The following is a 24402-nucleotide window of genomic DNA, read 5'->3' on the forward strand; positions in this document are numbered from 1 at the left end:
ATTAACCAAAACGTAAATGAATCAAAACTGTCCCATTCCTGTCAGCCCAGGACCCCTGAGGTTAGGGTTAGGGTTAGGGCCAAATATGAATGATGTCAGGGCGATGGTGTCCCAGGAAAATGTGGATAGATGGACAGAGAATTTGGAGACTTGCTCTTTATTGTGTTGGTTGTATTCCCTAACATCTCTCCAGGTCCAGCTCCAGCCAAAGCCCCGCCCACCTTCCTGAAACCAAGTTCAGACGAGGAGGAGTCAGATGGGAATACCGTCATTCCAGCTTGGAAGAAGAACCGCTGTGCGCTGGAATCTGCCCCGGGAAAACTTGACCAGGAGAAAACCACACCCATCCCCATTGCCCATCTCCCTGACAACAAAGTTGCTGTGACAACCCCCAGGTCAGAAGAGTTCAATTCCTGGTGTGTGTGTGTGTGTGTGTGTGTGTGTGTGTGTGTGTGTGTGTGTGTGTGTGTGTGTGTGTGTGTGGAATTTTCATAGCATAGGTTAAAAAAAATATGATGGTACAGCTCTCTCCTCCAATCGGATAACGTTACTCCGTTGTTGTCCTGAGAGTTCCTACCTCTCATGTCCACTCATGTAGCTGGCCGAGGGCATGCGAGGGAGGAGGTGTGTGGCCAGACTGCCCTCCTCTCTGGAACATTCTTAGAATCCCTCTGAATATCAGAACGCCACTCACTTGCTCCTCTTCTTTGTCTGAGGGGCTGTATTTTTACACACACACACACATACACACACACTCTCTCCCTCTCTCTCTGTTCCCTTCACCGTCCCTTTCTGCTCTTGGTTGAAACTTTCCAAATTCCCATCTTTCCATCCAACTCTGGAACGAGCCTGCAGAGTATTCCCCTCGTCCTCTCGTCCTCCTTTTCCTCCTCTCTTCAGTTGCCGCGCACCATGAAACACACATTTCTTTCTATCTGTCTACGTACCAGATAGCTCACTCTGTCTCTATCTCCATCTCCCCAACCCCCTCTCTCTCCAGTCATTACCTGAGTCATTAAGGTAAACTTGTGCCCACAAACCCTTCAGCATGAAATGAATCTGGTGTTTCATAGCAAGCGGAAATGAGTGCCATCAGGCTGTGAGGGGCGTGATGACCCAGACGGAAATGAGAGAGGGAGCGTGATGACCCCGCTCTCTGACAGGAGCAGCAGAGTGGAACACAAGTTGTTTGGTGTTGATTTGTGAGCAGGCAGGCTCGGGGACAGCTACCTGATGGATACCGGTGCTGTGGTCCTTCCCATGGTACAGACAGGGCCAGGCTGGGAACCTATCTGTCTCGCTCACTGCCCATGGCACAGACGGAGCCAGGCCTGGGGACCTCTCTGACTGTTTAAGAACGGTAAAGCAGCAGCCATGAGGAGTTTTTCAGTTTTAGTTGTTTCAACGGCACTTGTGGACAAAAGCGGTAGTGTTTTCCTGGAAAGAAGACTGCATTTCCCATGACCACCACCGCTTCCTGTTGTAAATATCTCTTGCCTAGCCGGGCATTTGTTTTGGAAGCCAGCAAAAAGAAAGCTACTTGTCAAGATGACTAGCAACGAGGTAAATAAATAGTTTTGTCCTTTCCGGACGACCTGACCAGCTGAGCAGATATCTATAGTTATAGTTAAACATAGAAACAGCCAATCTTCTCATTGATGCTGATGTAGGTAATGTGGAGGCATCAGTATTAAAATGAGACTTTCATAACCAGTCAAAAAGTTCTTGTAGTGGGTTCAATAAAAGCCTTATTAGTTATTTATACATACTTATTAGCTGTTAATTGTGCACTTATTATGCATTTTGTAGCTACCGGTTCTAAAGTGAGCACAGTGCCTTATTATGGTTAAACCCTGTATTATGCACTTGTGACCATGTCACCTTGTCTGTGTTGTATTTTCATTGAACAGAGGTGGATCTGGTCTCCGGTCTTCCACAGGAAAAATATTGTTATCCAGAAACGCCACCGACAAGCTAGTGAGTTTATACAATTCAACTGGATTACCCTCACCCCCTTCAACTCACTCCATAAACTATACTAAAGCTTTTCAGTGGCTTCGCTGGTGTTTGTTTTCCGCGCAGGAGACCCAGGTTCAAATCCACCCATGCAACAAAAATACAGAACGCAGACGAGTTGAAATTGTTCACAAGTGTATAATAAAGGGTTTATTAACCTTAATAAGGAACTGTTATAATTTTAGACCTGGTAGCTGCAAAATGTATAGTAACATGCATAATAAGTGCAGAATTAACAGCTAATGTATAAGACACTAAAAAGGCTTTTATTAATGTTCTTAAGCAGTTTATAATGTAATGTTAAGTTTCTTATAAATGTCTTATAATCTAACAATAAACATGTTAATGTTGTTATTAACATGTATATGTAACACTCCCTTTCACTAGAATAATGTATTATATACTATCTGGGCCTAGATTCGTCTACAGGAGCAAGTGGATAAGAAATTGACACAGAACAATGGTTTATAGAAAAGTAGTATGCCGGCCTTTGTATTGGAATGTTGATCGATCAAGTAGAATACGAACGAGAAATTAAAAAAATTATACAAACAGAAATATGTGTTCAAAACTCTCACAGTAAACCAGACGTTTACCTGAAATCCTATACCCCGGGATCGTGTCTTATAACTCTATATATTGGGTGCACCCGTTCTACTACAGATAGGTTAAACAACACTATACAGTTCAGTGTGCTTTAACAATCATATCAATAGTAGTCAGTATCAACAAAAAAATCAAAATCCCACCCCGTACACTTCAAAACCCCTGTACACAGAAGAACAGGTGAGTGTGAGCACTTTGAATGTCCATTGACTGCCGCGGACCACGCAGTTGAGTGCTTTGGGAGAGGAATACTTGTCCTACCACAATGTGGAATCAGTCACTCAGAAAGTCCATCCAAGGGAAATACAAAACAGTTCAGATCCTCCACTGAGTTCCAGGGGTTGGGTTGGCTCGCCACCTTGGATTGGGCTGAATTTTCCTCACAGAAAAAACCTGACCTGCATCACACAGGTCAGAATACTGTATAAGCTACTAGCAGTACAAACACAGCTAAATACAGTTACATATTTCAACTTCACAATTCAAAAGTATACACAAACTCAGTTTTACAAAGAATTCACTCAAAAAGAAAGAATGGAAACATATTTCCTCACCAAAGAAAGAATTGTGCCTCGTGCCCTCCGTGTAGGAATGCAGATGCGACCCTGAGCCACGAGGTGATTGATGTGAAAAGCATGGCGCACAAAATGACTGTCTAGCTAGACTACTTCAGACGCTAGACTACTTCAGACAAACTAATTTGATGAAACCAAGAAAATGAAACAGAATCTCCGCTTGAGAGCTACATTTGCACAAAATAGCTTTAAATTACAGTAAGTCATAAAACACTTTGAATGACAACTTTGAATCAACACATTATTATTGCTTCACTACGTAGCAAGCTAGCTAGCCTAGCTTGCTGCTACGGTTATCCACAGTGCATGCTAGCCTAGCACTCCAGCTACAACTAACGGCTAACATTCTATCGGTAACTTAGTCATATGACTCACCACAGAAGTAATCAAAAGTTCACCGGGAGGTACCCGCGATGAGAATAACTTCCGTGCTTCTTAGATTTTTCCCTTCCTCTAGGTTTATTCGACCAAGAATAGCTCTTTTTCCCGATAAAGTCACTTGTTTGTTTCAGAAAGTTCACTAGACAAAATGTCTCTCCGCTTTCTCTCTTTCTCTCTCTCACATCAAAGGGAGAACGCACAGACTGCGCACACAACGTGACCCTCGCTAAACTTAGTCTGTCAATCACTCTGTTCTGGTGTTCAGATTGGCTCATTCACCACTCCTGTACAAAATTCTGTTTTTCTTTTAAATGTGTCTTACTGTAATTGACTTCCATGTGTAGACACTCTTTTTTACTAAGTTATCATGAATTAGCTATTATGTATTTATTTATTTATCTATAATTACTATATATTTATTATTTAATCACCTATTCATAATAATCATTGTTCTTAGCTATTAGTCATTCCAGCTAACTTAGCTGTCCCATCATTCTATGCACCATTATATGACCTGGGTTACATATACATGTTTTATTAACACATATTGATGTTAATAAGCATCTTAAGAACCTCATTATGAGTCCAGACTCCCGTCCAGATCCGGACTGAAACACAACTGTCTCCGGACTCTGAGCAAATTACACTTTTCATAGTATTATTTCAGAGACATTGCCGTGACACAACAAGTTACAATTCTCAACTTGCTCCGCTGCAAACAGCACTTAGAATGTCCTCTGCTTTGATGGGTTGGTGTTGCCATGTGAGTTAACAGCGCAGATGAGCAGCGCAGCTAACGTTAGTTTTTGTCTGCAGTTAGCTAGCTAGTAGCTAGCTAGTGAATCGACTGGTGTTAGTTTTAGCCAAGTTAGCCTGTGTCAGTGGCAAAAACAAAAGTCGACATGATGGGGAAATGGTGATTTGTTTTATAATTGTTTTCATGAAAGACTTTGATTATTGTGAGGAAAATTGTGCACCTTGTATTTCAGTACCCCTGATATAAAGTGTTGAGTATCTTTCTGTCCCGCCCCCCCCAGGTCAGAGAGTGAGAGTGAGAGCGAGGAGGAGGTGACCGTCCTGACTGACGAGGAGCTGAACAAACTGGGCGCCAGGCTGGTGAAGGCTGAGATCATGGGCAACATGGTGAGCTCACGGGAAAAACTACATTCAACACATCAAATACAAGACACAGGTTATCAGATTCATCAAATGCACAACAGGCTGTCAGATGGAACAATGCGTTATGAAATATTCTCATTCTACTCAACTCTCCATCTCTCTCCTTCTCTTGAGTTGATATGACTATTCAATAGCTTGCACGCCCCCCCACACACTCACACAAACCTACACACGCATATGTCTATAAGAGAGTTTTATTGGCCTGCGAGACGTCAGATGTTGGTTTGATTGACTCAGCGCTATCGACTGTGTGTGTGTCAGTGATAGGTAAGTTCCCTTAACAGAGATGCACTTGGCTTTTATACACTTGAGACAACCTTAAGCGGTGTGAGTGTGTGTGTGTGTGTGTATGTGTGTGTGTGTGTGTGTGTATGCGTGTGTGTGTGTGTGCATATGTATGTACGTATGTGTGTGTCTACATGTGAGTGTGTGTATGTGTGTGCCTGCGTGTGTGTGTATGTGTGTGTGTGTGTGCTCTTCTCTGTATCCTCTTTAGACTGTCTCCACTGACAGTGTCCAGTCACAGATCCCTTTAGCACATCCTATGAGCATCTGGCAGAAACTGTCCAGACTCCCCAGACAGACACACACACACACATACACATACACACACACCAAGCCCCCAGGATTCGAAATCTAAAGTGAAGGCCTATTGAACCGCGCCATCTTGGCTAGATTTGTAGTCATTTGGCTATTTCCGGTGACTTTTGACTTGCGCAGTTGAGCTTTTCTGTCCGACGCGCATCCACGAAAAAGTTCACCTTTATGTGAAATGTAGACGCACGTTCCCGGCTCTCTCGGCTCTCCCCGCTTTGATTTAGCAATGAAAACCGGCTTGCATATTAACCTGTTTTTGTAAAATATATCCATTGGAGAAATTATTTTTTCATCCAGGCATCTTAGTTTTAACAGGTTAAATATAACGGAACATGTTTTGTTTGCTAGTAGATGGTATTCATTCCGTTCGCGATAACGTTATTGCAGCCAGGCTAAATTCCTCCAGGGAGCCAGTGACCGGCGAGTTGAAGAGCTTCACTCCCCGCCAGCAGGAGCTTTGGCCGCGGCTACCGCATCTCGGATAACCCGCTGAGTTCGTGGCTGCTATTTCACATTCGCCCTTGATCAATCCCAATACCGATCCATGGTAATAATGAATCAATCGTTCAGATCAGATGGGCAGTGCTGCATGCATGTTACAACATCATTGTTAGCTTTATTAACATAACCATAGCCTACATTTATCTCTCTAACGTTAGGCTATCCATCTTACACCAGTCGGCCATTCGATAGCTAGAAGCGGTGCCAACGTTGACTGAAAACACCCAAACTCAGTGTATCGTTTCATCTTCATGCTACACATCAACTCCTTTCCATTGTATGTGAATAAATTACTGTTATTCTAAAAATATCCCATTTCTGTCCATTCCTGGAAAAGGCTAATAATTGCTGTCAAATGATCACTCCAGTTTATCACCGTATCCCACTACCATTTCAACTATGCACAAGAGGTTGTCTTGTGGTCATTTTCATTAAAAAATGATTAGCCTGATCAGTTTGTTGTATGTATTAAGCCCTTTTTGAGCGGTGTGCTTTGACTACTCTCCTTTTTTGTGGTCATTTTCATTAACACATTTGATTAAACATCCGCACTGGCCTATGAACGGCTAAAGATTCCCCAGGCAGAGCTGGTTGATGCTGCTAGGGAAAGGGATGTCTGGGGCTCCCTGCTGGAACTGCTGCCTCCGCGACCCGACCCCGGATAAGCGGATGACGATGGATGGTATTAAAAGACTTTAGCCGGGACCCCGTTGATGTTAGAATTAATAGGCTACCTTTATTTGTGGTACTTGAACTTGTGTCTGCGTTTCTGGCTTGCCATCATGGATGTATTGTTCATAGGCTATGTTTATCGGATGAGATGCAGTTGTCCGGGCAGGTCAGCTAATGTGATTTACGAATGGAAATACATGCTTGGGAATATTTAGACATTTCAAACTTCCTCTGTTAAGGTGGTGCTGGGGACAGCGCAGACGGCCTGCATGGCAATAAATTATCAAAAATTAGGCAAAATCTATCTATGAAAATAACCTCAGATTGAAACATATTTTGTGGTGAATGAGGCGATATAGGCTTAATGTGTATTTATACGGAGATAAGATTCGATTGATCAAGGGCGAATGTGAAATAGCAGCCAGGAACTCAGCGGGTTATCCGAGATGCGGTAGCCGCGGCCAAAGCTCCTGCTGGCGGGGAGTGAAGCTCTTCAACTCGCCGGTCACTGGCTCCCTGGAGGAATTTAGCCTGGCTGCAAGAACGTTATCGCGAACGGAATGAATACCATCTACTAGCAAACAAAACATGTTCAGTTATATTTAACCTGTTAAAACTAAGATGCCTGGATGAAAAAATAATTTCTCCAATGGATATATTTGACAAAAACAGGTTAATATGCAAGCCGGTTTTCATTGCTAAATCAAAGCGGGGAGAGCCGAGAGAGCCGGGAACGTGCGTCTACATTTCACATAAAGGTGAACTTTTTCGTGGACGCGCGTCGGACAGAAAAGCTCAACTGCGCAAGTCAAAAGTCACCGGAAATAGCCAAATGACTACAAATTTGCCAAGATGGCGCGGTTCAATAGGGCTTCATTGTTGTTAGCGGTCAGTGAATGGAGTGGCTGTATCCAGTTCTATTAATACATCCATGACACACACACACACACACACACACACACATCCATCCCCAGCAATGACTTTCTGTGCTACTTTTCCACATTAATTCATGCTCCTTTCCTGTGTGATGGAAAGCAGCACAGAGAGAGAGAGAGTGGTTAAAGACAGCGAGAAGATATGGACAGAGAGGAGAGATGGACAGAGAGGAGACATGGACAGAGAGGAGACATGGACAGAGAGGAGAGATGGACAGAGAGGAGAGATGGAGAAGAGCTAGACAGAGAGATGATAGAGGATAGATGAACAGACAGGAGAGAGATGAGAAAGGAGAGATAGACAGAGGATAGATACAGAGACAAGAGAGGAGAGAGACTTCTCGAAATTGATCTCTAGAAATCGCAATAATTCCAGGGTGCTTTTTTCAACAATTGATGGGCTCATAAACCCTGCGCCCTACACACCTGTCAACATGTTCTCATAAACCCCGCCCCCTACACACCTGTCATGTTTTCATAAACCCTGCCCCCTACACACCTGTCATGTTCTCATAAACCCCGCCCCCTACACACCTGTCATCATGTTCTCATAAACCCTGCCCCCTACACACCTGTCAACATGTTCTCATAAACCCTGCCCCCTACACACCTGTCAACATGTTCTCATAAACCCCGCCCCCTACACACCTGTCAACATGTTCTCATAAACCCTGCGCCCCAGGGACGTGCACAGATAGACACGAGGTGGTGCTAGAGCACCTGCCCTTTGCCCTCTGGACAAGGCAAGTGCCCTTTGGAAAGTTACTTTTATTTTATTTATTTATTAAATTTTTGAATTTGAATTTTTGAATTTTTGAAAAACAGTGTAGGCCTACTGTATGTCGCCCATGGTGACATCAATCAATTATCGATTAAAAGCGTGTAATAATAATGCCCTAAAATGCATTATATTGCAATGCAATAATGCCCCCCCCCCCGCACACACACACACGTGCCCGCGGCACACCCGTGCCCCTCCCCTCCCTCTCTTCCTTTGTCAACGGTAAACGCAAAAAGCGGACACAAACGGAGGCGCGCTACTCCACCACTGCCCTTTCCCCATCCAGAGTGCCCGAGTGATGACAGCTAACCAGCCAGGTAACACATAAACGAAACGAGTGTATTGTTTGCCCCCTAAGCCTTAGTTGCCAAACTATAACTTGCATTTATTTGTCTCTGTTGTGAAGTAAGTCTCATACAGCGCCAAACAGCTGAGCCTAAATTAGCCGACTGCCCACCTGCTTAACAAGCTAGACGCTAGTCATAAGCAATTAATGGATTTAACGTAATGATGACCACCACACGACCAATGTCGGTAGAATTGGTTGTCGGTACAGCATGTGAAGCTATCAGTATACTTAAGCTGATATAATATTTAGTATTATGTAGTAATCTTACTACAGCAGCCCCCCGACCCCCCATCCCTCCCCCCCCCCCTGGGTCAACAACTCGCGCGACAATCAAAATACAAATGATCTGTCAGCACCCCCCCCCACCCCCCCCGTCAACATCTCACCACACAAGGTGCCCTCATTTTTCAATGAGCACCTGCCCCCCAAAATGTCTGTGCACGCCACTGCTGCGCCCTACACACCTGTCAACATGTTCTCATAAACCCTACACACCTGTCACCATGTTCTCATAAACCCTGCCCCCTACACACCTGTCACCATGTTCTCATAAACCCTGCCCCCTACACACCTGTCATCATGTTCTCATAAACCCTGCCCCCTACACACCTGTCACCATGTTCTCATGAACCCTGCCCCCTACACACCTGTCAACATGTTCTCATGAACCCTGCCCCCTACACACCTGTCAACATGTTCTCATAAACCCTGCCCCCTACACACCTGTCACCATGTTCTCATAAACCCTGCCCCCTACACACCTGTCATCATGTTCTCATAAACCCTATACACCTGTCAACAAGTTCTCATGAACCCTGCCCCCTACACACCTGTCAACATGTTCTCATAAACCCTACACACCTGTCAACAAGTTCTCATGAACCCTGCCCCCTACACATCTGTCAACAAGTTATCATGAACCCTGCCCCCTACACACCTGTCAACATGTTCTCATAAACACTGCCCCCTACACACCTGTCAACATGTTCTCATAAACTCTGCCCCCTACACACCTGTCAACATGTTCTCATAAACCCTACACACGTGTCAGCATGTTCTCATGAACCCTGCCCCTACACACCTGTCAACATGTTCTCATAAACCCTGCGCCCTACACACCTGTCAACATGTTCTCTACTTCCAGGTGTGAGCAGTTTGTAGCATATTTTAGAGATAAGAACTGACATTAGGATGAATCACACAGGCAAGACCACATTTTTTACTTGATGACCCTTTTCATCCACTGATCAGTAATAACAATAAAAATGACAGAGGAGATGGGATTTTCCATAAACACTATTATATACTCTTAAATCATTAGGATATGTTTTACCTTCATAGTCTATAAACTGCATAGCTTAGGAATAGCCTACAACAGGAAACTGATGCTGAATAGGCCAGTTACCCCATATGAGCATGACTGGCGTGCTCGAGTTGGAATTGGAATTTTCTGAATGGAATACCATTGGAACTGAATATGTGCATGCTATCTACCTGTCCAAAGGTGAGCATATGTGTAAAGTATGTAAATAAATGGATCGACGAATCCAAAGATAGGCTATGTAATTTCAGTAGACATTGGTTTATTTAGCCCAGCACATGTCCAAACAAGTGTACCAATGTTGCCCCTCAGTGGCTGTAATTATTGTTTAAAATAAAAACTACAGTGTGCCACAGACATCCTACCGTATAGGTCCTGGCGCTGACCATGGTCCAGTCTGCTCAGATGAGCTGGTGAAACCACATGTTCCACTGTCCTCTCCAAATGAACGAGTTGGCTATGATCTGGCGCGAGCCAAGCAAATCTAAATTGAAGAAAATGTCACGCTGTCGCAAATTCACCCACAATGAAGATGATTATGATACAATTAAATTAAGAATAATCAGTCTAATCACCTGCGTGACACTCCACCGGACGGCCGGTCCGAGGAAATATTGGCAATATGAAACGGCGCTTTACGGCTAGTAAAAGAAAACCCAAAACTAGGTGTGAAAAAACATTTTAGTTAACTGAAATAAAAATAAAAACTAGACTTTACAAAAAAACGATAACTAACTAAAACTGTTGTGTTTACAAAACTAACTAAAATAAACTAAAATTATTGAGAAAATGTCCTTAGTTTGAGTCTTTTTCATTTCATACATAAGCCTAGTATTTTGGGTGGATATGAAATCTATCCTCCATTTTTTTTAGCTGTGTCCCTCTGCAGAAGCAACCTGATGTGTGCCAGATGGTTTGTTTCACACGGGGTGAAACAACATGAGCTTGTGAGATCAGGATGGTCTTACGAGGGTAGCACAGAAGAAAGAAAAACTAAACCTAATACTGAAACTAATAAAAACTAAACTAAAACTACGCATTTTCAAAAAATAAAAATTAAACTAAACTAGCAAACCTGCTTTAAAACTAATCAAAACTAAACTGAAATTGAAAACAAAAAGTTAAAACGATATAAAAATAAAAACTAATGAAAAAAGCAAAACTATTATAACCTTGCCTTGTAGCCTATACTGCACAATGACAATTAACTGTAGATTCTAGGTTACATTTGCTCTCCTAGCCGTGGCCCAGTAACAACAACATAGACAACCATTTAACCAATACGACAGTTTAGAACGGGACTTATAATACCCCAGGTGCATTCAAATTCAGCGAACATTTGCAAACTACTTTTTCAGTTAGTTTGCTGTGAACAACAATACACATTGGACTGGACTGATGGAAACTCTGGCGGGATTCAAAACTATGATTGCGTTAGCATTCAGCGAACATGGCCAACATTTGCAAACTTTTTTTCAGTTACCTTTCTGATCGCCACAGATGTCTGCAAACATAAGCGAACAGTCTGAGAAGTCTTGAATGTATGAATTGACCTACTACTACTACTTATTGAACTACTACTACTATGGGACTAGATCCAAAATATAGGCTATTAGCCAGAAAATCATCATTGATCACAGAAGGGCTCTCCGTTCATAGACAACATGTTAGCTACAAACGTTCACCTCTGTTCACTGAAATCAAACCAAGCCCAGTAGGCCTATTATATAAAATTAATTCTAAATTGCCGTGTTAGTAATACAATGCTTACCTCCCTGAATTCCGTATTGTACAGATAGCCACGTATTCCAGATCGTACAGATAGCCACATATTCCAGATCGTACAGATAGCTACGTATTCCAGTTCATACAGATAGCCACGTATTCCAGATCGTACAGATAGCCACGTATTCCAGATCGTACAGATAGCCACGTATTCCAGATCGTACAGATAGCCACATATTCCAGATCGTACAGATAGCCACGTATTCCAGATCGTACAGATAGCCACGTATTCCAGATCGTACAGATAGCCACGTATTCCAGATCGTACAGATAGCCACGTATTCCAGTTCGTACAGATAGCCACGTATTCCAGTTCGTACAGATAGCCACGTATTCCAGATCGTATAGATAGCCACATATGTCCGATTCCAGAAGTAGACTTTCAAAATCGGGATCCCTAGTATCAGTCTACAGAAACTCCAGTACATCCAGAACAGCGCTGCTAGGATCCTGATGAGGGTGCGCAAATATGACCACATCACCCCCGTCCTCAAATCACTTCACTGGCTCCCCGTCCCACTCAGGATTTAGTTCAAGGTCTCCCTCCTCACCCACCAGTGCATACATGTAAATGCCCCCCCTACCTCAAGGAACTCCTTACCCCTCAGACCTCCTCACGTACCCTCCGCTCTGCAGCCACCAACCTCCTCAAACCCCCCAGGACCAAGCTCTGCACTATAGGTGATTGGGCTTTCTGCTCGGCTGCTCCCAGTCTGTGGAATGCCCTTCCCAACCACCTGAGGGCACCGCAGACTGTGGATGCCTTTAAACGAGGCCTTAAAACTACCTTTTAAACAGAGACTTTTGTTGATTAATCTCTTGTTTTGTACCTTTTTGACACATTTTCTGTTGCTTTTAATCTTAGCACTTTTTAGCACATCTGTAGCACTTTGAGATTTTTTTCTGAAATGTAAAGTGCATTACAAATAAAATGTATTATTATTATTATTAGGGCCCGAGCACTGGCGGTGCGAGGCCCTATTGAATTTAGAAGGATTATTATTATTCTCCTACCTTCTCCTTCTTCTTCTTCTTCTTCTCCCCAAACAAATGCCTTTTTGGTGGCCTAAACTTCAATGAAAACGGATAAAACTTTGCAGATACGTCAGTGCCGGTGAATAATTTGATAATTCATAGGTAACGGAAATGGGCGTGGCAAAACGGCTCAAGAGCGCCCCCTGGAAAATTTAAAATGGCGAGCCCCACCTTTCAGTTTGATGTAGGCGAACGAAATTCAGTGGGCATATGAAGTTCATCGAGACACACTAAAATGTCTCTTGGACCTATACCCAACATGCAACAGGAAGTCAGCCATTTAGCTTTTAAAGTGCCATTTTGTCCTTGTTTTTACCATTTCCATGTCTCGTACTTCAACAAACTCCTCCTACATATTTCATCCGATCAACTTCATATCCGGTCAGCTTCATCTTAAGACCTTTGTGATCAAAAGTTCTCAAAAAAAATGAGTTTTCACCAAACACCCTTGCCGTGGCGCCCCGCCAAATTTTTACATTTCGCCATAAAACACGAAGTCCTCATAACTCCTCCATACATTATCAAATTTGTCCGATATATGTCACGCTTCATGACGGTTCTGTCCTGAACACATCTATGTGTCAGTATTGCGTCATACTTATAGCGCCACCTATTGGTGAAACAGGAAGTCCTCATAACTCCTGCATACATCATCCGATTTGCACCAAATTGCTGACGCTTCATGAAGGTCACCTTCTGAACACATCTATGCGTCGGTATTGTCACACTTACAGCGCCACCTACTGGTGAAACAGGAAGTACTCATAACTCCTGCACATGTTATCCGATTTACTCCAAATTGCTCATGCTTGATGAAGGTCGCATCTTGAACACTTCTGTAAGTCAGTAATGCGTCATACCTACAGCGCCACCTACTGGTGAAACAGGAAGTCCTCATAACTCCTAAATACATTATCCCATTTACTCCAAATTGCTCAGGGTTGATGAAGGTCGCATCCTGAACACATCTGTGCGTGAGCATTGGGTCATACTAATAGCGCCACCTACTGCTTACAGGAAGTCATCATAACTCCTACATACATTGTCTGATTTACACAACATTTCTCACGCTTCATCAAGGTACTGTCCTGAACACATCTATGTGTTGGTATTGAGTCACGCTTAGAGCGCCACCTACTGGTGACAGGAAGTTTCTCTCAGTACTGGACACCGAAATAGCACACCCTTTAACGGCGCCACACCCCGACCCGCATGGGGTGCGAGGGCCCGCTCACTGCTGCTCGCAGCCCTAATTATTATTATTATCCTGTCTGTTTTCGTCCACAGGGTGTTGTGGTTTCCTTGCCGGAGCGTGGGTGCTGCCCCACATTTTAGGTGTGGGCGTGGCACATAAAAATGTGGAACTAGAAGTTGTAGTTCAGAGCAAGAAGGAACAAATCTCTACAATTGACGTCAAACACGTCATTTGACATAATTTGTTGATTTTTTTTTGGATTTTTTTTTTTAAGTGGGGAAAAATAGCCTCAGGAAACACTGAGGGAAGGAAAACCACAAAACAAATCAGCCATACATGCTATCACTTTGAAACCACCACCAACCTGTCGGCCCAAGTGAGCAGAAACTTCCAAATATCCATATTGGAGCTGGCAGGAATTATGAAGTCCATCACTCTGTTTTTCTCAAACTGTAAAACCTATCAAACCCTACTCCTCCCACATTTTTTGGTCAATTGCTACACTACTTAAGACTGTCCTCCACAAACGATCTTCACAGATTTTTGAAACATCAATTTGATGTTTGGAACATCAAAATGAGCCCACAGCGCATCAAAATGTTTTACTGTAAACAGTATTGTATGAACGTACTGCAAATACTTGCTCAATACATCTCCAATGTTCATGATAAAAAAATATATATATTTCTTTTGTATTTTATCTCAAAATCTGTATTTTTGACAGTATTTTGAAGTTTGTCCCCTCAAACTACTGCTGTTCATACAGGAAAAAATTACACTACCCACAATAGTATAGTGCAAAAGCAATGTCAAGGAGGGATTTTGAGGGTCCATGGTTCTAGCTGCAGCAGATAGCCTTCACTGTTCCCATCAGATACGTACCAAAGACGCTTCGTGATATTCACCTCCCCCATGAGAATGAGGCTGTGAGGATTCCATTGGTCAAACCATAACCCGTTCTTATTGGTGGGTTTTCAGGCTGGTTTTGTGAAGCGAACACAAACAAATTGAAAGAGAGGAGAAAATATCCTAAGCGCAGACTGGCTGCAAAGGAAATTCTGAGAGCGAGCCGGAGTATATTTGAGTGCAAGCGTGCAGTATAGAGAGAAGCAGAATACTGTATTGAGAAAAGGCATAAGTGCATTTGAAAGCGTGACTAGAGTATTGAGAGAACACAGGAAGGATTTTGCGTGATCTTGAATTAAAATACTGTGCTCTCGAATTAAAATCTCTTGCTCTCGATTAAAATACTGTGCTCTGTAATTAAAATGTCTTGCTTTCGATTAAAATATTGTGCTCTTGAATTAAAATGTCTTGCTCTCGATTAAAAACTGTGCTCTTGAATTAAAAGACTGCGCTCTCGAATTATGACAGGATAATAACTCCATATCCTATCAACTCAGCGCTCAGTTAGGCTGTGCACACTGGATATTTTATGTAGCAGATAAGTTAACCAGAGAGGATTTTGTGTTGAAAAAGAGATGCGGCTCTCGCGAAGTGTATTTCGTTTCCATAACAACATTCTTGACTCTACCCAAGTTCGATACATTGATCGATACATTACGTTTTATCTTGTAACCAACCGTTACATTATTTATTTGCACTTTGCAACTTTTTTACTGTCATGTCAAAAAGTTGAAAGATTGCTCTGGCTGTAGCCTATTTAGAGGCTGAAGAGGAAAGAGTTGGTCGGACTCGATTATGGGTTCACAATATCCTCCGTGCCTGCGATCCCACCTCCGTCATGATTGGTCGTCTGATAAAAATACGCTCCACGTCATAGAGGATTTCTCAAAAAGTTGAACTATTTTAATCTTCAGGAATCCGCTCTGGCCAGCGCACAGCGCAAATGTGCAGCGCATTTTAATATCCGCCAGCATTCTGATCTTTTCCCATAGCTTTGAATGGAAAATAAGCTGCCGAAATCCGCAGCGCATTTTAAAAATACCCAGTGTGCACACAGCCTTAGAGCAGACCGTTAAGTGGTTTTAAAAACCGCTCAGCGCTCACAGTGAGCATTCTAAGAGTGAGCACTCAGCTACTTAACGCACCCATAGACATAGTATACATCAAAACGTTCACACGATTGTGCTGATTCGTACAATGTACAAAGTATCTAAGCTGTGTGTCTTACAGTTTCTGAGATGACGGTTTGTTCGACAACCATGCTCCCCATTCAATGAATGGCGCTCCACTCTAACTTTTGAGCTGCTCATTTTGAATTCATACCCATTTTCTAACTTATCGCCACGCCTACAGTTTTTAAGCTACACGGACATTATACATAAAATGTTTAGCCTGTTCCCAGGATTCTTACGGTGTGAATATCTAAGCTGTAACATTTATACATTTTGAGAGAGAGCTGTCTGAAGCCGGCATGCCTTCCCATTGAAGTGATGGAAGGGATGTTCACTGTCAGTTGAGATTTGAATTTGGGGACACAAGCAGGCCCCCTAAAGGTACAGGCACCCTTTTATGACTACTGTGGTAGCATATTCTTTCTTCCTTCCTTCCTTCCTTCCTTCCTTCCTTCCTTCCTTCCTTCCTTCCTTCCTTCCTTCCTTCCTTCCTTCCTTCCTTCCTTCCACTCTTTTTATAACTACAGTAGTAGCACTTCTCTCCCTAACCTCCATACTAACACCTCCACCACTACTGCTCGGCCCCTGAGTGGGCTAGAGACGCAGTCTTTGCCGGTGGGTGCATGGGGATGGCCCTGGGGTCACTGACCTTAGTCTCTCTCCAGACTCAAATATTATGTTGAATCGCTGTGCTCCACATGCTACATAATAGACTATGTGCCACTTCGCCCCCCAAGCTGGTATTCTGAGTGTGTATCAACGGTTCAAAATTGAAAGAGTGACAGGTCGTAGCTGCAAATGAGAGACGCTAGCCCAGGTCAGATGAGCAGGGAATATCTATGGGTGGGAATGCCTGATCGGGAAAGTTGTTACTGATTGGTGTCGCAATGAATTGCCAGGATTTGAGCACCAGATTTTTGCATGAAGTATCCCAGACCCATAGAGATCTGCAGCATGCAGTAACGTAGTTAGCGTAGCATATTGTATCAGGGAAAGAACTCTCATGGGTCTGGCGTTGAGACTAACCTGCCCCCGACTAGCTCTGACCCGAGGTGGCCGAGTCTCACCACCATGCCACTATCCACTACACAGACCCCAAAGAGACACAATGGTGTCTTCAATGGTGGGGGCAGGTACCCACCACCACGCCACTATCCACTCCACAATTACCGTTGGATGCATGAAGATTGCCTGAAGGTCACTGAACTGTCCCGACCGGCTCTGACCTGAGAGGGCAGAGTCTCGCCACCATGCCACTATCCACGTCATTAACCCCACAACTCGGTCCCTGAGTGGGCTAGAGACACATGGTCTTCAGCATTAGGTGCAGGTAGGTCGTCCGGAGAGGGATACACTGCCCCCGACCCACTCTGAACGAAGGGGGTGGAGTCTCACCACCACGCAATTTTCCACGCCACAGACCCCACAACTCAATCCTTGATTGGTCTAGAGCCACATGGTCTTCGCCGAAGGGTGCATGGAGATTACCTAGAGGTCACTCCACTGCCCCGACCCACTCTGACCTGAGGGGGCGGAGTCTTGCCTCCACATCATGGACCCCACAACTAAGCCCTTGAGTGGGATAGAGACACATGGCCTTCATCGGTGGGTGCAGGTGGGTGGCCCGGAGGGGGATACACAGTACCCAAATGGCTCTGACCAGATGAGGGCGGAGTCTCGCCTCCACGCCATAGACCCCACAACTCAGCCCCTGAGTGGGCTAGAGACACGGTCTTGTCCCGGAGAGGTCTAATTGCTTATCACATCATCCCTTGGACATTCTACTTATATGTATGCTCTCTAAGGCTCAATAAGCAGAATTTGATTATGGCTGCCACTCAACGACAACACATTGTAAACGGGTAGTGAGGTCTAATTGCTTAAAGCATCATCACTTTGCCATTCTACTTAATATGCATGCTCTCTCAATAAGGGTCAATAAGTAGAATTTAAACTACTTGCTCATCTTTTAAGCTACAGGCTCAGTTCAAAGCTTAAACTACTCAGGTTGAAAAGTTTAAAAACATCTTTAGGTAATGCAGTTCAGCTTCCAATTCTGCCAGTTCCACATTTCAGCTAAGCTTCCAGGTTTTTCAGCTTCCAAGCTTTTTAGCTATACATTCCATTATTCCACATTTCAGCTTTGACAGTATTACAGTTTATGTTCCAGCTTGTATAGCAATTTATTTCTTAGTTCTTAGTAATGCAGTTCAGCTTCCTTGGCAATTATGCCAGTTTCACATTTCAGCTTCCAGGTTTTTCAGCTGTTCAGGTGTGATGCATTTGACATTTCAGTTTTTTTACATTCATTCATTTTCAGCAATATTTTTGCGATTTCTTTCAGCTGCTCAGCATTCTCGCATTTTCTGCAGGAAATGCAATTTTCTAGTGACACATCCCGTCCTTGCAATTCAACTGGCAATGAACGTACTTGTAGCTACGACTGACAGTGATATATCACAACCTGAAAAAAAAAGTTGTGAATTTGGGGGCAATGAGGTGTCTGGCTATCATAGGTAGTTTGTTGGCAACTAGATTTGACAACTGGGGCGATTGATATGTAGCACAGAAAATATGCTGTAGCCTACACTCATGGCTAGCTAGCGATAGGTACAGTAGGCTATGGGATTAGCTGGTTTGCTAGGCTCATTGTTTTGGTTGCAAGATCGTATCCAGGGTTGGGAGACATTGCTGAAAGAAAAGGTAACGGACACTTTCCATTTCACTAACAGTTCAAAACCCATGTTAACTACAGTATTGGATGTCATCGCTGTTTCTCCAGGGAATATGATATACTGTACCATTTGTAATGCCATAACAATGTAATTTACCGCTGAGTGACTATAATGAAAGTCAGTAGTGAGGAAAGCATAAATAATATATTTCTTTATATTTTAATGTAGATGAATGAAGGTGAGTAAATGGCATATTTTTTGTCTTTAGCAAGTGGCCATGGTATAAGTGGGATAATACACTCCGAGGTGTGCTGTTATTTGCGCCTCGTTATTTTTCATTAATAGCGCACCTCATCGTGCATTATCCCTTACTTAATATTTATTTACCTGAGTTATGTGCACTCATTTGATTTCAGCTCAGTGTAGAGAAATGCACCAATACACCCTTACTGTGCGCATCTATGACAACATTGTTGACACCATGTATCCGTGACATGCCCGCCCCGTGACAACACTAGTAGTTTCGGGGGGCCTACCATCCTAGGGGATAATCCACTGAGTCTCGCTGACAGACACGGATGGACGTAGGGACGTGCCCATGCCACTGAAAACATTACCTCTCACCCAGCTGTCACTGGGGTGGAGGTAATTACAAAATTCAGTTGTTCCCAGACAACTATTTGAGCAAAACTTACACTAATAATAGAAGGTGTAAACATGTCAACAATATATTTTACAAATTGGCATCTGTCTAATTTGACAAAGACAACCAAGAACAAACCAAGTGTTTTGATTCTAACTGTAAACCAAAAACACAAAGAGCCTACCATGTAGGCAACTTCTCTGTAACTATTTGTGCACTCTCCTGTTAGTCATGTCTCTCTTATGAAGTATCTAGCCTATGTTTACTGCTCTTTATACAACGGGTGGTGAGTAGTAGGCCATTTGTAGTAGTTTATAGTAGTTTAAAATGTATATATGTATAGTTATATTTAGTAGTATTGGTAGTGCTAACAGTTATAGTAGTTATATTTACAATAGTTAGTAGTTTATAGTACTGTATATGTACTTAGCCAAAAGACAAACATTTTCCAGGAGCTTGCTCGATCGTCTTGTTGAGAGAGGTCAGGCAAGAATTTTTACAGCTCACTTTTCTGGCCCCCAGGTGAAACTATTTTTTTCTTCCCTCTGGAATATGTAGGGGTGGGACCTATGCCCACCCTCCCATTGCTCTCTGTAAAGCGCATTGTGTTGCCTCTGTGTATGAAATATGCTTTACAAATAAAGTTTGATTTGATTTGAGCCAGGATGTGCGCCTTCAATATTGGGATACACTGAGAGAATACAAGCAAACCATAAGAACAAAAAAAGAACAACATGTAACTCACCAGCTCAATGTTAGTGAATCCGCTGGAATCCATAGGAATCCAATGATTCAAATAATTTCTGGGGCAATTGGAAATCCTTAACTTGATGAAGTCAAAATCAATGTGACTCGAAAAAGCATTTATGACAAACGATACATTTTCAAAACAACTATTAAAGACAACCAGAACCCCTTGGATTCCCCAGTAATTACTGGACAAAATACAGGCCCTGAAACCTAGCCTGGTATGACCATCCCGATCTAGCGAGATCACTGCTTCGGTCCGCAATATCGGTTTGGCCTTCGCCCCATAGAGAGCGATTATGTGGGCGGGGGTACTTGCCTTGACAGACAAACACCTTCAGCCAATCAGCGTTCAGCAAACTTTTGCAGGCAAAAACGTCTTTTCCACTGAGAAACTCCACTAGTGCAGACTCTTGTTCTTGTTTAAGTGTGATTAAGTCTATTTCTGAAATAACTGCAGTTATAGCTGCGTTTATTCTTATTCTGCATTTATTCTAATGTTAACATTACCACTAGTTGCTTCGGGAGCCGCCATGTTTGTTTAGCGAGCGGCAGGGACACGAACCAATCAGGGGCTGCTTTCCACTGTGGGGCGGGACAGCAGTTAAAACGCTGTCCCTGATTGGCCCGGTATGGTCTGGACTTTGGCATAATCGCTCTGGAGGAGGCGAAGGCCAGACCATTCTGCGTTAGTGAAACAGAATGTGAGCTCGCGAGAATGGGATGGTCGTACCAGGCTACCTGAAACCTGCTCAGACTATTCAACATAGTTCTGAGTGTGGGCTAATTTCCTTTCACAGTGAAATTATTGGTTTTGAGCGCTCCGTGGGTCCACAAGCATGCAAACAACAACCAAGTGCCCTTTGGTGGGATGGATTACATCAAATATTAATACATATTTAAATTGTGTCTCCTTTGCTATGCAGCTCAATGTGTAAAATCCTTCAGGGCAATTTAAAGAAAGCCCAAGGCACTCTGTTCCGTTGAAAAAAAGGAAAAGCCTTTATTTATTCATGGCTGTGGCAGACATTAAAAATGCTGAAAAACTGATGCGTTGGAATTGGCAGAATGGCAGAGAGATAGACAGAAGACAGAGAGAGAGAGAGAGAGACAGAGACAAAGAGAGAGGCAGAGAGAGAGAGTGAGACAAGCTGCAAGAGAGAGACAGAGAGAGACTGTTGAAGTGTTGCAGTTGGAGACCCAGGCGTCTGTTCTCTTCTCCATCAGCCTTTTATATGTGGTGTCCTTTGGGAAGATAGGGTAAAGATAGGGTGAAGGACACAGACTTCAGACCCAGGACACTCCACACACACACATATACACACACGCACATCACACCCAAGATATTCCGCACACAGCTTAGTCGCTCCCACTAAACGCAGCCTCTTCCCAGGCTCAGTGCGGCAGCACCAGACACACACACACACACAGACAGACACACACACACACAGACACTTACCAGGCTCAGAGCGGCAGCACCAGGCACACACACACAGACACCCCCACATACACACACAGAAACACACACACTTACCAGGCTCAGAGCGGCAGCACCAGGCACACAGGCACACACACAGATCATGATGAGGATCCTGCTGATGGTGTGTGTGCTGTGATTACAGTACTAAAGTTTGTGTGTGTGTGTGTGTGCACTACTCAGGCTCTGGTGGAGAAACTGAAGGCCCAGCTGGAATCAGCTCGTGAAGCCAGAGTGAAACACGCCACGCAGCCGCCCGCCCCACAGCACCTGGTGAGAGACGGAGGGATGGATGGAGGGAGGGAGGGAGGGAGGGAGGGAGGGAGGGAGGGAGGGAGGGAGGGAGGGAGGGAGGAATGAATGGACGGAGGGAGGGAGGGAGGGAGGGAGGGAGGGAGGGATGCATTAACAGATGTACACAGAACAGAGTTCAGCTGCGCCCCCCCCCCACTCCTCTGTTGCTCTCTGCCCCTCTCTTCCTCTCCCCTTCTCTCTCCTCCTCCCTCTCTCCGTGACCTGCGGTCTGACCTCTCTCCCCGTGCTGATGTTCACAGCGTTCCTCCTCCCCAGATTAAGATCTAACCCTGAGAACACACTCCTACAGCCCAGGACGCACACGCACACCCACACACACACACACACACACACACGCTAATTGCCCACTATTTCCGTAGATTTATCTGTGTTCCCTCGGGTTTATCCAAACACTAGTCTCTCATAGCCAGACCTATCTCCACACTTGGTTTACGCTGTGCCAGCGCGGAGACAGGTCTGGCTGGACATATTACCATTCTGCAATAGGGGGGGAAAAAAACACAGTATTTCCTTAAACCAATCACAGTCGTCTTGGGTGGAGCCAGCCCCGGATGCAGCGACGGTGCTCTTGCAAAATAGTCTGGATCGAATCTGATTGGTGCCGAGAGAATCTCTCGGCCCGAATCAGATTAAAGGAGAATGCACTTTTTCAACAATCTGGACTTATTTACGGCATATTATAAGACGTTTGACTCACCGAGATAACTTTGGTGTAATTCGGAGGCCTGTAGAAGAAATTTAAAATCCAGCGTGAGCCAAGTATATCCATGTAATGGCGGCGGATGGGGCACCGAGAATGCAACTTTAAAAAATGTTTTTTCTGCCGCGAAATGGTTGTTTTCATCAATCTGTCTTTATGAATCGCTAGTTGTGCCTCCATAGAGCGAGGGATTGTTGTGGTTTTCACATGCCTCTGTAATATGATCTTTGACCTTTAATTTGCGTCGCCAGTCTCGCCACTGATTGGGCAGTGTGACAACGAATGACAAGGTTTATTGCCAAAACCTACATCCGTTGAGTCAGACTATCCAAACACAGAGCCCACGTCTGTTTTATGGCACCACTGGCTCCTGTGAAGCTAACGCTGCTCCCATCCTCCCATCCTAGACAAGGCATGAGGAGCCTCAGACGTGTGTGGTACATTCAGCGTGTGTGCATGCGTGTGTGTGTGTGTATGTGTGTGTGTGTGTGGATCATCTACCATGCGTTAGTAATTAGGGCAGAGTTATGGTCGTGCCTAACACATGTCGTTGCCTTGTGTATGGCTGTGTGTTTGATATACACATCATCATCATCCACCAGTATTAACAAGCTACGCCCCACAACACCCACACAGAACTATAGAAATGGGCGGGAGCTCCTGTTTTGGGGGGGGGGCGGGGGGGGGGGCGGATTCTCTGTAGAATCCCTTTAATCAACCTGCCAAACACAGCTCACACCCCCTAGTCAGGCTGGGGCTCCTGGAACAATGGAGTCATAAAAAATAAAAAAAGGACAGTTTGTGTGTGTGTGCCTGTGTGTGCTGGTGCGTGTGTGTGTGTTCCTCATAGGGGTGTAACAATATATCGTGATACAGAAGCGTGACAATACGTATCGTCGAGGTGAAAAACAATATTGTGATATGTCTATTGTATATCAGTGAAGGCCCCTACACAACGCTGGTAACTGTCTAGGCCATTCATTCAGAGCTCACCAAAATAACTAATAGGACTACTATCCTATAGCCACCAAAGAAATTTGATGGCTTAGCCATGATATTACAACAGTAAAGCTCTAAATTCAAAGTGGAGTGGAGTAGAAATGTGGAGAAATGCGTTAATGCAACACTTCAAACCTGCCCTTAGTGTATCGTATTGTATCGATATCGTCAACCCAATATCGTGTATCGTATTGTATCGTGTGATTAGTGTATCGTTACACCCATAGTTCCTCACCACCTGTCGTTACGCTTCAGGTTCCAGGTCAGACCGAGGAGGATCAGGAAGTGCTTTTGTTCAGAACCGACCAATCAGGTCGCGCCTGGCCAGTCAACACCCCCTCTGGACCGCAGGAGCCCCGAGGAGGACGCAGGAAGAAGAAGGCGGTGAGTCTGTGTGTGTGTTTGTGTGTGTGTGTCTGTGTGTGTGTGTGTCTGTGTGTGTGTTCTGTGATCAGTGTGTGTGAGAGATTAAGCCAGAGCGCTCCGTCTTGACTTGCCCAGCAGTGAGGACATTGATTTAGCCAGATCAGGGGTGCCCACACTTTTTTATTTTTTTTATTTTTTTTTAGCCTTTATTTAACCAGGAAAGTCCCATTGAGATTAAATATCTCTTTTTCAAGAGAGACCTGGCCAAGACGGGCAGCAGTGCAATCCAAACACAGAGTTACAGACGGAAAATACAACAGAAAACACAGAGATGCAACAGTAATACAATTTACACATGTGACTTGGCTGTATGGCAATACGCTAGTGCTTGTGAAAAGCTACTTTGAAAAAGACCAGCTCCGCAAGATCTACCATCCTAGCCTACTGCACTGACTCAGTCACACAGCGCAATGC

At 44.0% G+C, this 24402-nt stretch overlaps 1 protein-coding gene across 1 annotated transcript in view; it reads left to right on the plus strand.

Moving 5' to 3' along the window:
* Positions 1-24402, plus strand: part of cwf19l2 (CWF19 like cell cycle control factor 2) — a gene marked incomplete at its 5' end in the record, with an annotated part of 82121 nt that overhangs the window by 34387 nt on the left and 23332 nt on the right. The window contains 4 exons of the mRNA XM_084445677.1: positions 194-395; positions 4616-4721; positions 21732-21821; positions 23818-23946. Of these exons, the coding sequence (XP_084301803.1) occupies positions 194-395; positions 4616-4721; positions 21732-21821; positions 23818-23946 (527 nt within the window). The remainder of the gene's footprint in view (positions 1-193; positions 396-4615; positions 4722-21731; positions 21822-23817; positions 23947-24402) is intronic.

The sequence above is a fragment of the Borostomias antarcticus genome (assembly GCF_949987555.1).
Source record: "Borostomias antarcticus genome assembly, chromosome: 1".
Taxonomy (NCBI): Eukaryota; Metazoa; Chordata; class Actinopteri; order Stomiiformes; family Stomiidae; genus Borostomias; species Borostomias antarcticus.